Here is a 15867-nt window from a genome sequence, read left to right on the forward strand (position 1 = left end):
ACTGGGCACCCTCCTGCTTCAATAAGTCTGGTTGGGCTCAAGGAATCTGTACTGAGGAAATTCAACAGGGGATTCTGATGTTTAGCTCTTTCTTGGGAATTTGTGCATTATGCTCTTCTTGATGAATGACAATCACTTTTTGTTGAGAACCATGTTCCCCTTGCTACGTATGTTGATTATATTATCTTTTATTTTTATTACAATTATTTAATTGTTGCATTTTTCTCCCCCTTTACTTAGGAGGAAAATCAGAGAGTTTGAATGAGTTAAGGCCTAAAGCTATCAAAAAGCAGTTCAATAAAGTGGCTGGGCGTACAGGCTCTCCCTTGTAAGGTTGTTGGGATGAAATGAGAAAATGTATGCAAAGTGATTAACCCTATGGCTGGCATGCAGTAAGCATTTAATGAAGGTTAGTTTCACTAAGAAAAATATTGTTTGTGGATTGAGGTTCTGATAGCATCCTCCATGCCTTCATCTCACTACTTCAATCATTTGTCTTTTACCTCTTAGATGGAGGAGTTACAATTCAGTCTTATCAATATCCCTTTTACAGAGGTAGAATGTCTAACTCCATCTTCTAGACCAGAAATATTTCTGAATTTCTTCCCTCAGACTTATCTCAGTGGTGACAGGTTGAGTTAAGATTGAGTTTACCTAAAAGTAAGAGAAAGCCTTCTACTCTGGCTTAATGAAGAAAGAGTTCATTTTTTCTCTAGTAACTTTCAGTCTGTAGGTAGGCAATCCAAGACTGGTTACCTGCTCAGGGAAACTGGCTGCTCTGCCCTTTTGGAGAAAAGTAGAAGGCCAAGGGAAAAATGTTATGCCAAATGAACTTGATAATTTTTTGACAGGGAAATAATAGATTTCCTGGAAGTTTCACCCAACACCCTTTTGCATGTCATTGGCCAAAAACTGAGCCATATGGTTATCCCTAGTTGCAAGGGAGGTGAGTATTATAACTGCCACCTTTCTTCAAGGAAAACAAGATTTGACTAGTAAAAAAGAGGGGGAGAAAGGGTTGTGTAGGTAACCAGCAGTATCTACCACAATGAGTTTGAACAGATAGTTCCTTCTTGAATAAGATGTCTGGAGACATCTTAATGAAAACAATTCTGATTCTAAAATTCAGATTACCTGTATTTACATTCCAAAAAGATGATATGTTGCGAATAAGAGTTCTAAAAATGAAATTGAAACCTAGTGAAATTTCCCTCTTTGTCTTGCTGGGGTATGTATGAACTAAGGCATACCAAATATCTCTTCTTTGAAAATCAAGTTGAAATGGAAATGAAAAATATTTATTGCATGTGCTCTCCTTTCCTATTTTTTCCCCCTGTGGTGAATTACACATAACATAATTTTACTATGATAACCACTTTTAAGTGAACAGTTCAGTGGTATTAAGTACATTTACATTGCTGTGCGACCATCACAATAATCCATCTCTATATCTTCTCATCTTTCAAAGTGGAAACTGTCCCTATTAAACAATAACTCTCAATTTTATTCTCTGCCTAAACTATACCAACCACCATTCTACTTTCTATCTCTATAAATTCGACTACTGTAGGTACCTCGTACAAGTGGAATTGTACAGTATTTGTCTTTTTTTGTGACTGGCTTTTTTCCACTTATCAAAAGGTCCTTAAGGTCCATCTATGTTGTGGCATATGCCAGAATTTTCTTCCCTTTTAAAGGCTAATTAATATTCCACTGTATGCACATATCACGTTGTGTTTATGCGGCCATTGATGGACACTGGGGTTGCTTCCGCCTCTTAGCTGTTGTGAGTAGTGCTGCTTGGAACATGGGTGTGCAGATGTTTCTTCAGGATCCTGCGTTCAGGTTTGCTGACTTACCCTTGTCCTTAGAGAAGTGCTAAAGCTTTAAAGAAAGATTATCTGTTCAAATCTTTTTGTTTGATTCACTGTCTTGCTAACTTTAAGAAAAAATTGTCCTCATGAGTTATGTCTGTTTAATCTAGGGTCACGGAAGGGAGGAAGTAATTGTAGTGTTCTCAGAAGACACTGGCCTGGGAGTTGCTGCAATGAAAAAAAAGACACTAGTTTTTAGGGTGTGATTAGGAAGGAAACAGGAAAGAATACAGAACATTACCCTTCCTTTGCAAAGCTAAGGATGACCGTACACATGGATTATTCCCCGAGACGTTGGTCCTCGGTTTAATTTAACAGCGAGAGAAGTCTAGTGAAGGAAACTTAAGTCCTGGAGCGAATACATTTGATGTTTTTATAAAACGGGCTAAAATGATTAGGACTCTTTGGTCTAAAATGATAAAAGTGAAGAGAAAATGTAATTACTGGCCATAAAAGCATTTATTTCAGAAGAGCAAACATGAACTTGTTCTTCTAATCTTCAACTAAATTAATTAAATTAATCGTTAACTAAGTTAAATTAATATGGACTTTTTGATGTTTCAAAGAGGAACATTTAAGACTAAAAAAGGAACTATTTTATGCAGAAGATAATTTCCAAGTCTGCTATACCCAGAGACTGAGTTTACAAATTTCTGAAAAGGCAAAGAAATGTCAGATCCACAGAAGACTATTAAAGGTGCTGATTTGAGGCAGGATCTTAATTTTCAGCAGTTCTTAGAGAGGATAAACGATATAGAGGATAACATTAGCATGTTGGGGTAAGGGCTTGAATAGGAGGCTTCTTGCATTTTTGTTCATATTGTAGATTTTCTCTACCTCCCTTGTCCATCGCTACCTGAATAAGCTTTTCAATGAAAAATATTAATAGATCATGTGAATTTTTAGTTATGTGAATTGAAAATGAGACAGTATACATTTTTTTCAACATGAGATTCAGTATTTAAATTATTTTACTTATTAGCTTTCAATGTAAATACTTTTAAGTAAAGAATGCTGTGCTTCATGAGCCAATTTCATAACTGTGAAGTCCATGGGAAAAAGTCTTTACCCCTGAGTTTTTAAGAAGAAACATAGTGTTCCTTTCTGGCTTGTTTTCCCTGCTTATTATAAATATTTATCTTGGACAAAGGATGGCATTTTAATGGACTTGAAATTTTGAAAATTCAATTATTACAATGACCCTTCCTTTTAAAAAAATTGTTTTAACTTGTCATGGCTTAACATTTTAACATTAAAATAAAGAAAATAAATTTAAAAAGTACTTCTAAAATATTCTATTTTTTATTTTGAAAATTATGCTTCTAGTGGGTGGTATTTCATTAAAGTATATGAACAAAGAACAGATACTCCTTATGCCCCTCCTCCCCCCTGGTTTATGTTCCTTTTCTTAAAGTGAGTAAAATATTCTATCCTTGAGACAGTCTGGTAGCTTGGTGTGATCCGTCAGTAACATTTGGTTTTGTATTAATCTTCTATGTTTGCCTTTCCATCTTAATAACTAATTATTATCGTGATAATTTTACCTAGAAATGCTTGAATTTATTGCAAATGTTTTATTTTCAATGATGCACTTTCCTCTTCAACAGTGTTTCATAACGAATACCCTAGAAATGGGAAGAGATGGATCCCCATAGGTACTGTTATTTTTCATCTGACTAATTATCTCTTCAGACTGGAGTGGAAAACTCAACGGAAAGACAGATACAAGAAAAGCAATTTAACCTGGAGAGTTTCGTTTTTAGAAATATGTGACCTTAACGGCATCTGGTTGAGAAACTGGCTCCTAATGTATTTCTGTCATCCATCCTGTGGGGTTTGGTTCCATCAGAGAGCCCTTCTTGGGTACTGAGTGTGGCATCCCATCTCTCTCTCTCTCCTAGATCCTTCCTGTCTGCATGTAATGACAGGTAATGCAAGTCTCCCTTATTCTTATTCCCCCCCCTCAAAAAAAAGCAAGCAGACAGGAGATCTTTCTCACTCAATTTAGTTTTTTGGCTGCTACATTCTCTTCCTCTCCTACTTGTCCACATCCAAGTGGAGAAAAATACACTGTTTACAGGTGGGTGCTTTAAAGAAAAAAATGGTACAGAGTATTCTATTTTATTTATTATAAAAATAAGAACATATAGCTAATAAAATTAGGATATAAAAATCTTCTCTGGGTCTTCTTAGAAATAAACAGTACTAATATTTTGGCTCTTTTTTTTCCTAGTCATTTATGTACACAGTGTATAAATATACCCTATATACTCTTTAGTGACCATAATTTTTATTCCTTAATGTACATATTGAGGAAAACCTTTCTATGTCTTTAAGTATTCTTCCTTATAATATCATTTTAATGGTTGTATTTATGCACAAAACATACATTTAAGTAGTTCCCGTGGATGGACATTTTGATTGTTTATAGTGTCTTACAATTATGAGGAGTATTTTGAAGAACATCCTTTTAAATATCTTTAATTTGTGTGTCTCATTATTTCCTTAAGATAAATCTCCAGAATTTCTGAATCAATGATTTTATAACTTTAAAATATTTTTGTTTAAAATACTGACTTAGCCCAGTGGGTACGGCTCAGTGGATTGAGCATTTTCCTAGGCACCAAGAGGTCACTGGTTCGATTCCCAGTCAGGGCACGCTGATCGATACTTCTCTCTCATCAGTGTTTCTCTCTCTCTCTCTCCCTCTCCCTTCCTCTCTCTCTAAAAATCAATAAAAAATATATTTAAAATACTGACTTAGTAAGAAAAAGAGAATGTTAGATATCAGTAGTTTTCAAAATATTGGGCATGTATTGAAGTGAATATTTTGAATATATTGGTTAAATAACATATTACTAAAATTAATTATTCCTCTTCTTTAATGTAGCTACTAGAAACTTGAAAATTATGTATATGCCTCACATGTATTTCTATTGGACAGTGCTGTTTTAGAGAGAGGATTTAGTTAAAGGAATTAGTCAGCATCAAGAACTAGAATCCTCCTAGCCAATGGCTGAACACAGGGCCTTAAGGGATCTAGTCTCCTCATCTCGCCAGATTTTTATTCTGTTTAATCAATGGTGGAGCATGTCTATAAAATATTTTAGCCAATTCACATTCATTGAATAACACTAACTTCACCAGTGCCAATTCTCAAGCCACAGTAAAAGCACATTTCTCACATTTACTAAATTAATTAGCCAAATCTCTGGTGTTAATGGTGACAAGATAGCTGATACCTTGTATTGTATGCTTCCATCCATCCATCCTTCCATCCATCCATCCACCCATCTTAGAATGAGAATTCTGAAGTGAGCTGTTGTCCTGGAGATACATATTAACAAGGTTTTTAGATAGAAAACTAAAATCAGACTTCCCTTGTCAGAAATTAAGTCTGATTTAGGTGACTAGTTTGACAATGAGGACTAGCTTTTGCCAGTTAGGTAATAGAGAAGACATTTTCTATTAATTGAAGAGCTAAATTTGCAGCTCCTTAACAATATGCTAGAAATTATATTTTCTTGCCTATTTAAATTTACCATAAATATTAGCTGTCAACTTAAAAAAACATACATGGGAATTCTTTTAGAGGTTCATGAACACAAAATGTTTGAAGCCTCTGATTTAAACTGACATAAATATAGCATTACCCTTTCTCTGTAGATATTTAAAAAAAGTCTATTATAGACATCATACAGGAAGTTTCAAGAAGAGAAAGAAAAGATGCAAAAAGACATTCAAGAAAAGAAGTAGTGGAAAGAGACTCCAATGCTCTTGGATTGCTGTAGGGTGACCAGGCCTGGTGTCGCCAGGCAGGCTTTATGGCTGAGAATTCTAGAATGGTCTAGGGAGGGATGTTGAAGAAGAATACTCAGGGAGGCAGGATGGAGGAGGTTTGGATGTTCAAAAAACTAAAGCAGTCAGAAGAAGGAAATGGGTACTGAAAACAACGAAAGAGGGGAAGAGTCCTGGCTCCAGAGATTCTGCAAATGTTGGGGTGTGGTCATGATAGCTCATAGTTCTGTTTGTGGGAATGTTCTGGCCTCTAAGATTGTCTAAACTTTTGCTAGCATCTAATCTGGATGACCTAGAAATGCTTTTTCTTTGATCCTTGAGTTCCTTGAAGTCACATTGCTCTTGGGGCTACCTGGGGACTCTCCTGCTTAGCTGATGACACACAGATAACTAAATTGAAGTAGATCTAAGGAGGGAAGCCAAACTATATTGCCACACTTCTTAATTCACTGGAGTTGTTGGCTTTGGAAGGTTATCACTGGCATCTACATTGCTCATTCTTTTAGTCTATGTATTCAGTCTCTCTCTCTCTCTATATATACTTGTATCTGAGTGTGATGACCCAAAGTTGTGATTATAGAAGACACATGGTACACAGTTAAAGGTTTTCTACATCAGGTTTATAGATAATACTAGCATTCCTATAAAGGAGTGCAGGGAGCTATTTGGGTTCTGAAAGTGTTTTCTTTTTCTTTTGATGTTTTTTTCTATAAGATTTTTTTTGTTTGAGAATGACTATTTATTGTTTATTTTTATTGTTTTATCATAAGGAATCTAAAAACATCTCTTAGATTTTTCATAATATGGAAAAAAATAAAGCAAACTCAGAAAAAAATGCTGAATATTTAACAGCTTGAAAGACATATTTTTTTCTTATTTTGGAAAGTAGAACTTGTCATGACAAAGTCTGAAGTCAGATCAGTGGAATGTTTTTTTACATTCGAAAAATTGTTCCCCATTCCCATGAAAAGTAATTTGCATGAATTTTCATATATCTAGAGATATCTGTTTATGAAGCAGTCATTCTTTTTTGAGATTTCTGTAGCATTTGTAGAACATAATAGACTTTTACCTAATAGGAATAAAGTGAAGAATCAGATTTCATAGAAGTTTTATTTACTAAGTCTAAATTTTGTCAATAACTAAAAAAAAAAATTAGTTTTCTATTGGCTTTTCATGACAGTGACTCATCATCCTTATGACTCATTCAGTTCCTCCTAAATAACCTCTCTTTGTTCTGTGACATTTCAACTGATTGTAATAAAACTCTTTTGCTCCAGGATAAGAGTCCAAAGTGAAGTATTTATATGTCAAGTTTATAATTACTGTCCCCATAAGTTGAGTCCTTGTTCTTTTGCATTTGCATTACATATACTAAGGTTAATAATTAAGACATTAATAGTTTTTTTAAAAGCTATTTACAGAGAGGTTTCAAACATTACCAGATGTCTATAAATCTTACAGATAGTCTTCAGATTAAGTTTAGAAGCTCTAGAAAGTGAAAGTAGGAATACATTTCCTCTTGTATTCCTATGCATTTATTTAAACAACTTGAGGAGTTCATCAAGGAGAAAATAGGTAAAGTCCGAAATTAGAACATGGCCAGGAATTAATGGATCTATCTAATTCTGAAAGTAATTATTTGGGTACTAGATTAATGATTTTGCAACATTGTGTAGGATAAATGAAAAAGAACATCTCTGAACCCTAGATACTTTGGGGTGTCATGCTGTTGAAGTTGGACTAGTTCAGAACATCTTCAGGATATCTCAAAGGTTGGGGGGTTTTGCTTAATAGTTTTTGCATTTTCAAAACTCAGTCTTATGGTCAACATCATTAGTGGTAAGGGAAGTGCAAATCCAAACTACAACATATCATTTTATACCTACTAATATGGTTATAATAATAAAAAGAAAATAAATATTAGTGAGAATATGGAGAAATTGAAACTGTGTACATTGCTGGTGAAAGTGTAAAAGGGTGTAGCCACTACATAAACAGTTTGGCATTTCCTCCAATATCGAAACATAGAATTGCCGTATGACCCCACAGTTCTTCTGGGAGGTATAGTGTATGCAAAGGAACTGAAAGCAGGCACTTGAACAGATAGATACTAGTATGCCAGTTGTCATTGCATCGTTTTTTACAATAGCCTAAAGGTAGGCCAACCCAAGGGTCCACCAACAGATGAATGGATAAATAAAATGTGGCATGTATGTACAATGGACTATTTATTCAGCCATAAAAAGGAACGAAATTCTGACACATGTTACAATATGGACAAGCCTTGAACACATTTTACTAAGTGAAAGAAGCCAGACACAGGAAGTCAGATATATGATTCCACTTATATGAGATATCTAGATGAGGCAAATACATAGAAATAGAAAGGTTAGAGGTTACCAGGCCTGGGGGAAAGGTGTTTAAGAGATCAACTGAAGGATTTGTATGAATGCATATAAGCATAACCAATGGACACAAAACATTGGGGGGTAGGGGAGGCCGGGGGAAGGTCAAGGGAAAAAAAAAGGAGACATATGTACTACTCTTTGTAATACTTTAAGCAATAAAACAAAATTTAAAAAACAAAACAAAACAAAAAAACAGTTTTGGGAGCTAGAGAAGTATTAGATAAAGAGGCATGAATCCTGCCTTATTTATGACACCAACTAACTGCATGTTATGGGTAAGCTTCTGACATTTCTGGTCTCTGGTTGATGAGGTGCCTCTTTATTTTCCTTCCTGCTCTTATGCACTGTGATTCTGTGATAGTAAGGTGGGCAGTCTGGTGGGTTAGGCTGGATCTCAGCTGAAACATTTTCCTCCAATGCTGAGAATAATAGAAACTGTCTATTCAGTCAAGGTGGGGCTGCGGACTTTCTTGAACCCAAGTGCTCCATAATTGTAATGAATTTGGGAGCCAAGTGGATGGGTCAGAGGTCATGCTAACAGAGCATGTGTTTACTTAAACAGGTTGATTTTCAAGGAATCTATATCTTCTTATAAGACATTCTTTTGACCATTTGACCCAGTAATCCCACTTCTAGAAATATATCCCAAGAAATCAGACATACCAATCAGAAAGGATATATGCACCCCTATATTCATAGCAGCGAACTGCATGTTAGCAGCACAATTTACAATAGCTAAGGTTTGGAAATAGTCTAAGTGCCCATCAGCAGATGAGTGGATTAAAAAACTGTGGTACATCTGCACAATGGAATACTATGTTGCTGTAAAAAAGAAGGAACTCTTACCATTTGTAACAGCATGGATGGACCTGGAGAGCATTATGCTAAGCGAAATAAGCCAGTTGGAGAAAGATAAATATCACATGGTCTCACTCATTTGACGAATATAATGAACAACATAAACGGATGAACAGAAATAGAGCCATCGAACGGACTGTCCAACCTAAGAGGGAAGGCAGGGGCGGGGCAGGGGGAGAAGAGATCAACCAAAGGACTTATGTGCATGCATATAAGCATAACCAATGGACACAGACAGTGGGGGGGTGAGGGCATGTGCTGGGGGGTGGGAGTGGTTGGGGAGAGGTCAATGGGGGAAAAAGGAGACTTATGTAATACTTTAAACAATAAAGAATTTAAAGAATGATTTGGAGAAAAAAAAGAACATTCTTTTGAGCATATATTTCTAACTCTGTACGCTTGATCCTTTTTATGGGTTTCAACTGTTTTCAGGATGGAAAACTTTCTGAAGATTGGGTTATTTTAGAATTATTGTCTTGACATCATTATATGTTACAGTCCTCTGTGTTTTTTTATAGATACATAATTATGTTTTATTAACTGTGCTCTTCTTTATAGGGTCTGGTATTTAGTCTGAGCCTGAAATGGAGAGGGTGTTATTCAATTATGTCTTAATCTGTCTAGAATGCCTTTCTTCCCATCTTTGCATGAACCAAACTTCATCTATCCTTCAATATATATTGTAAACACCGGTTTCCCCCATGAAACTCCCTTTGACCTTCTCTTGCTTGGATGTGCATTGAACACAGATTCAGGAGGTGGTCAGACCTGGTTCTGTTTGTGACTCTGCAACGTAGTATGTGGGTGAGATTCTTTTAACTTTTATCTCTGGTTTCAGCTTCTCATTTGAAAAGTGAATTGTTTTCCTCTTCTTTCTCACTCCGTCCATCTCCACGTCTCCCTAAGAGACCGTCAACTGTTTCTTTGCTTTGTACAGAGTGAAGCAAAAGTCTGTTTTAAATGCAGTTTTTATCTTTAAGAACTTCAAATTATAAATGCAATAAACTTACAAAAATATAATTTGAAATGTTATCACAGTTTCTTACACACTTAGGTAGTAGTTTGACAGTTTTGAAAAGCACATTTTTTAATTTTAAGTTTTCCCTCCCAGATCCTCTGAGGATGTCAGATTTTGAAACAGACTCAGGAATTTAAGCACCCTGCATTTGAGCCGTCTGTCTCCTCTTGTCTCTGTTTCTTTGTCTATATATTTATAGTACTTTACAGATCATTTACATAATATTTATGTTTCTGTATGACAGTTTAATACAATTGTTTGAATAAATGAATTGGTGTTTTTCAGAGACCTACAAATTGGGTATGACAAAGCAGGAGAGGAGAATGACTCAGCCTTAGTAATAGATTTATTTTGGGGTTGATTCACATACTCGGAAAAAGAGGGTGGTCTGAAATGCTTTCACTGCTTTTGAAGTCATCTCCTTTTGCTAATGAGAAACTGGCTTTCTAGGTTGTGTTAAATTTCTTGAAAGAGGCTTCCATAAAGTCAATCCAAGTTTGACATCATCCAACAAGATATTCTTTTTTGGCCTAAATTCTAAGGACTTCTTTTCTGAAGAGTTGCATCTTATGCAACCCAGGTTATTGCCAGCCAATTGGACACTCTTCAGTTGCTTTGAAAAGTGTACAAGGGGTCATGCTTTCTCTCTAATAGTAGAGTTTTAATGGTGGTGTATGTGCTCCTGAGATGTGTGTGTGTTTCCCTAGGGGATGCAACTCCTAGTTTCTCTGCCCCATTTCCAGGTTAACGTTTACATTGAGATTTGCTGCTAAGCTCTGCTAAAGGCATTTTTGATATGCATTTGAGCTGGTGAAGTGAAATAAATTTCTAACTCGTTTCTTTGAAGATTTATCAGGCAGTTTTGTTGATGTTTCTTGCTTCGTTTCTCTTACCCATCACAGAAATAAAATTCCAGGCTAGGCAGCAGCCAAGGGCCTGGATCTGTGTGAGCATGTCAAAAGCATTCTAAGAAGAGCAAAATATTTAGAGGAAGAATTTGGAAAATCAGCCTTAAGGGATTTAACACATTTTTCTTCTAATTCAGTCCCGTGTTTGTCCCCCTAATGGAGAAAGGTCATTAATGGGTAAGATTTACTGAGGCAGGAAAGGCTTTCAGAAACTAAATGTGTTTCTAAACTCCAAATCTAAAGAAAACACTAGTTTGGGAACCAGAAAGAATATATTTAGACTGTAAATTATACTCACTCATTTAATTCATATATAACAAATATAGTTATATGTAAGTTAACTAATTGACTTGATAATGGAGAGTTAACAGAATTCGAGACTTTTGGAGTTCTGTATAAATTTCTAGGAAGGCAAAATGATTCATCAGAATAGCATGACTTAGATTTTGAGATGTCCTGCTACCACTTTGCTAGTATATTTTCACCTCCCTGTTACAGAGACCTGGGCCAAGCTCGTAATTGTTGTGGTGTGGAGGGCAGTTCTATACTACCAAGTGTTCCAAAGCTGTTACATTTTTAATCTCATAATCGAAAAGCTGCAGGCTAATTCCTGTACTTTACTGAATTCCTGTCTGGGGTGTGTGTGTGTGTGTGTGTAAAGAGTAAAATGTGAACTTAAGGCTTATTGAAATATGAAATATGAATCCTTTTTTCCTCTTTAACTATACCACAAAAATTAATAGAAAAGAATTTTGATGAATTTTCGAGTGTTTTTGAAATATTTGGATTTGATTATCTTTTAAAAGCCAATATTTTATTTTATATTGGACTCAAAGATCAAAGACTATCATAGAAACATTACTTCATTGATTTTTATAAACATCTCTATATGGTGGGAATTTGATTTCATTTTATATTTGATAAAATTGAAAGATTTTATTTTGCTGGGGCCCACGCTGTCTCCATGTCATTCCTTCTTCGCCGACTCCGTCCACACCTTTGGGGACCCCTGGACCTGCTGGGGATGGACCCAGCATTATTTATCATTTGATAAGGTGATGGGTACTTCATTCTACTTTATACCTGTTGAGGACCCTATATAGTATTAGATAATTTAATATGTTTTTGAAAATAAGAAGGCTAAATACCTAGAAAAGAGGTTAAGAAAAAAAATACAATGTAGTAATATTATCCCTTAGAATTTTTCTTATTTTATGGTCAAACATCCTTAAATTGTATGAAGGTTATGAAATTAACAGAATTTAATATTTATGACATATATATTTGTAGCATTAAAGAATAATAGATACGGCAACATTTACAAAAATAAATCTTTTGAAAGTAGTGGGACAAGTAATTGGATTTATCAAGTGCTCTGAACACTGATTTTAATATATTTATATTGGTGGTCTGGTATAGGCTCTCTGCAGGTTGATGTATCTGGTTGCCTTATATTCTGTGTATAATCTGAGCTCTGTCCCTCTGGGGTGTGATGGTCAAGGCTGGGATATTCAGAATGTGTAAGCAAGTCCTCTAGGTTAATAAATGGCTGATATGTGGCATTGATCAGAAAGCCTGCAATCGGGGCTGATGCTGACTGCATTGTCCTCTCTGGAAGGAAGGCCTCTGCTTAGCACAATTGACATCAAGAAGTTTCTTAGAGAGCAGCTTTGTTTTTCTCCAGTTGTCCCCTCTGTGTCCCGGAGTCAGTCTCCAATTACCCTTATGGATCTATAGAAGTGCACTTTCCTGAAGCTGCTGCTATATTTATTCCAGGAATGACCTTTTCATTACAAACTCTCCTTCCAGAAGAGAGTAAGGACCAAAGACGCCACAGACATGGGGAAGTGTCAGGGGTGAATTTCAAATTATGCTGTTAGAGCTGAGTGAGGAGGTCTGGGTGGGAGGAAGCCCCTTCAGATTGATGGATGGAGGGCAGGGCACACTGGGGCCTCCTCTCTTATTATTTTGCTGTTATCATGCGGTGGGGGTGAGGGGGTGGGTGGGTCTCGCACAGCCTGGTGGTATGGACGGTAGTGGAACCAGCAGTGTGTATATAACAGCTTTCTGCACTGTTCCAGGTGCTCCTTGGGCAGCTTTCAGAAGTACTTAGAGGTTGTTAACAGACTGCTTTGTAGGACTTAAACAATGACTCTTGCTGGTTGTATTAGCGTATTGGTGAGCAATTGAAGAGGATATGATTAGAAGTAACAGAAAGGGTAAAATGGATGTTTATCTGATTTGTTCATACATATACTATACTAACAACAATAACAAGAACAAAGAAGAATTGAACACCAGCTCTTTGCCAAGTATTTTCCACTTATAGTCACTAATCCTCACAGTGCCCTTATGAGCTGGGTGCTATTTATCCACATTTTACATATGGGAGTTTAGAGGCCAGGAGCCCTTAAATGACTTACCCAAGGCCACAGGCTAGTACATTGGGATGTGGTCTATTTGGTTCTAAAGCCCTTTGATCTCTTTGTTATACTGCCAGGCCTCCTTATAGCCAACTAAATAACCCTGCCCATCTTCAAGAAGTTCAGGATGCTTTAGTTTTTTAAGGTCAATTTTCATTTGTGCCTTGAAAAATGAATTTGTAATTATTTTTTAAAAATACTGATTTCTCTACTTGCAAAATATATAGATCATATTTATGGAACAAGATCATTCAAATCCTGCCATGTCATTCTTTCTACAGGAAATAGGGTATGGAATTGACTATAAACCTTATACTATACTCATACTAAACCTTGAACTAGTTTTTGTTCTGGAAGGCATAGAACTCATATGAAAAGGAGGGAAATAATGAATTTCTTAGTTTTTAATGGATATTTTTGATTTTTGTTTTGAACATGCTGACATTTTTATTATGCTGAAATATTACTTAAAATGCAAGTCTGTATTGCATATGATAATTCTATCCTACAAATGTGGATTTAATGGCTGCTGGCAATATGCCGATGCTTGAGAAAGGTGCCTGAGCCTCCCTGTGCTGCATAAATGTGTTAGCGGGCTCCATAAATGCTGGTCGTCAGCCATGACATTCTTCATTAGCTGGAGATCATTGTGCCTCATGGAGTCTACCAGTAGCACCATTTCAAACTCTCTGGGATAGAGATGATCTGGTGTAGCATGCTTACTAAAGGTCCAGTGTCTCATACTTCTCCCTTCTCTCTTTTTTTCCCTCCCACAGATGAACACAATGACGTGCAGAAGAAAACCTTTACCAAATGGATAAATGCCCGCTTTTCAAAGGTAACCAAGACTTTCCAAAACCTTCTGATGATTCAAATGCTTCATTCTGATTGATGGAGCTTAGTGGGAAGTACAGTGAATTTTCCCCATGAAATGTGATCTAACAAAAAAATATAGATACACGTATTCTTCTTTTATTCTCTTCTAAGATAGGTTGAAGTGGAAATTCTGCTATAAATAGTTCAGGGTGCAAATGGCTCTTTATTTTCACCTGGCAGTCTCTGGACATTAAGCCAGTAGTTTGCTCCTTTTGCCTCTCTGAATCCTGGGTACATTTAGGAAATGAGTATATCATTGGGAAGATTTTGTGTTCACTTAGCTAAAAAGGTGATATAATTTTGCCTGGTTAGGATCATTCAGGCAGCCGTTCTACCCTGTGCAGAAAAGTTTAGGGATTTTTACACTGGTTGTGGCTAATAATGCTTACCTACCATGTTCTTTTCTTGTGAACTTCCTCATTTTTTCCCCCAAAGTTGTATTCTTTCCCAGTATTTCTTACCACTTGGATTATAATCAAGGTTTTGATTTATATTTTGCTCAGGGGCAGAGTAAGCTGAAGAGAGGAATCGCAACACTATTTTTCAAACTTGTCCTAATAGAGTTATCCATTGGTTATTGAACTGGTTCCCTCCTGGGGCCTCTGGGTAATCCAGAGGCTACTAGAATTTTGTTCTGAGTCTGAGATAAGAGGAAAATTTTCAGGTTAGTGGATTGTAGGATGACACTATAGCAAGAAGAAAAATAAACCTTTCTCAGAGAAATGCCATTATGGTATTTAAAATAGTATGAAAGCTATTTTAATTGAGTTATTTTTTTAAAAAGTTTCTACTTGGGGAGGTTGCAGAGGTTAGGAAAATAAACATTGCTGTTTCTTTGAAACAAAATGAAAGTGTTTTAAGATTACTTTGAATAGCAGTGCAGATAAAAATTGTTCCACATACCAATACTTAAAGTTGGTTATTTGATTGCAATGAATTTTTAGGTTTTGCAAGTTTTTTTGTTGAGGGAAATTTTATCTTGCCTCTGAGAATGTAAGGAGCGTGAAAACTGTTTGACATTGACGAAAGGTCAAGCATATAGAAGTGCTTGCACAATTGGTGGTTTTCTGTGTAGGATTATTCCAAAGCAGACAGAGGTATTTTTTTTTTTTTTTGGTAAATTTTAATTTGCTTTGTTGTAGAGGCACAGGTAACCTTCGGGTGCCTTTGATTGCCAGTGGTCTCAGGATAGATGATTTTATGAACTTGATATTTAAATTTTCACAATTATAATGTATATATTATTTTGTAACATTAGATTAGGGCTTTTAGTCCCATGCAAATCATTTGTTCCAGGAGGCTTGTAAGTATTGCCAGGACAATGAAAAGCCCAAGTAATGTTGAAGTAAAAGTTGAAGTTATGTTAAACTGACACGGAAGTTAAAAGCTTGTTTTATTTGGAGAAACAGTATTAAAAGTTGAGCTGATACTGGAAACAATTTCTTTTAGATTACTTCTAATAAGAAATAGATGTCAAAAAAGAAATTTGGATGAGTCTAGAAAAAATGTATCAAAGAAATTATGAATATTTGGATATAATGAAGTAGAGGAATATGTTAAACTTCATATACTATATATATATATCTACACTAATAAAAGAGAAACATGGTAATTAGCGTACGACCGCTACCCTTTTCATTGGCTAATCAGTGAGTATATGCAAATTAACTGTCAGCCAAGATGGCGGCAGGCAGCCAGGCA

At 35.8% G+C, this 15867-nt stretch overlaps 1 protein-coding gene across 1 annotated transcript in view; it reads left to right on the forward strand.

Annotated features, from left to right (window-relative positions):
* Window positions 1-15867, forward strand: part of UTRN (utrophin) — a 233802-nt gene that overhangs the window by 76545 nt on the left and 141390 nt on the right. Inside the window, exon 7 of the mRNA XM_014533928.1 lies at window positions 14067-14128. Within this exon, the coding sequence (XP_014389414.1) occupies window positions 14067-14128 (62 nt within the window). The remainder of the gene's footprint in view (window positions 1-14066; window positions 14129-15867) is intronic.

This window comes from Myotis brandtii, unplaced genomic scaffold, assembly GCF_000412655.1.
Source record: "Myotis brandtii unplaced genomic scaffold, ASM41265v1 scaffold123, whole genome shotgun sequence".
Classification (NCBI taxonomy): domain Eukaryota; kingdom Metazoa; phylum Chordata; class Mammalia; order Chiroptera; family Vespertilionidae; genus Myotis; species Myotis brandtii.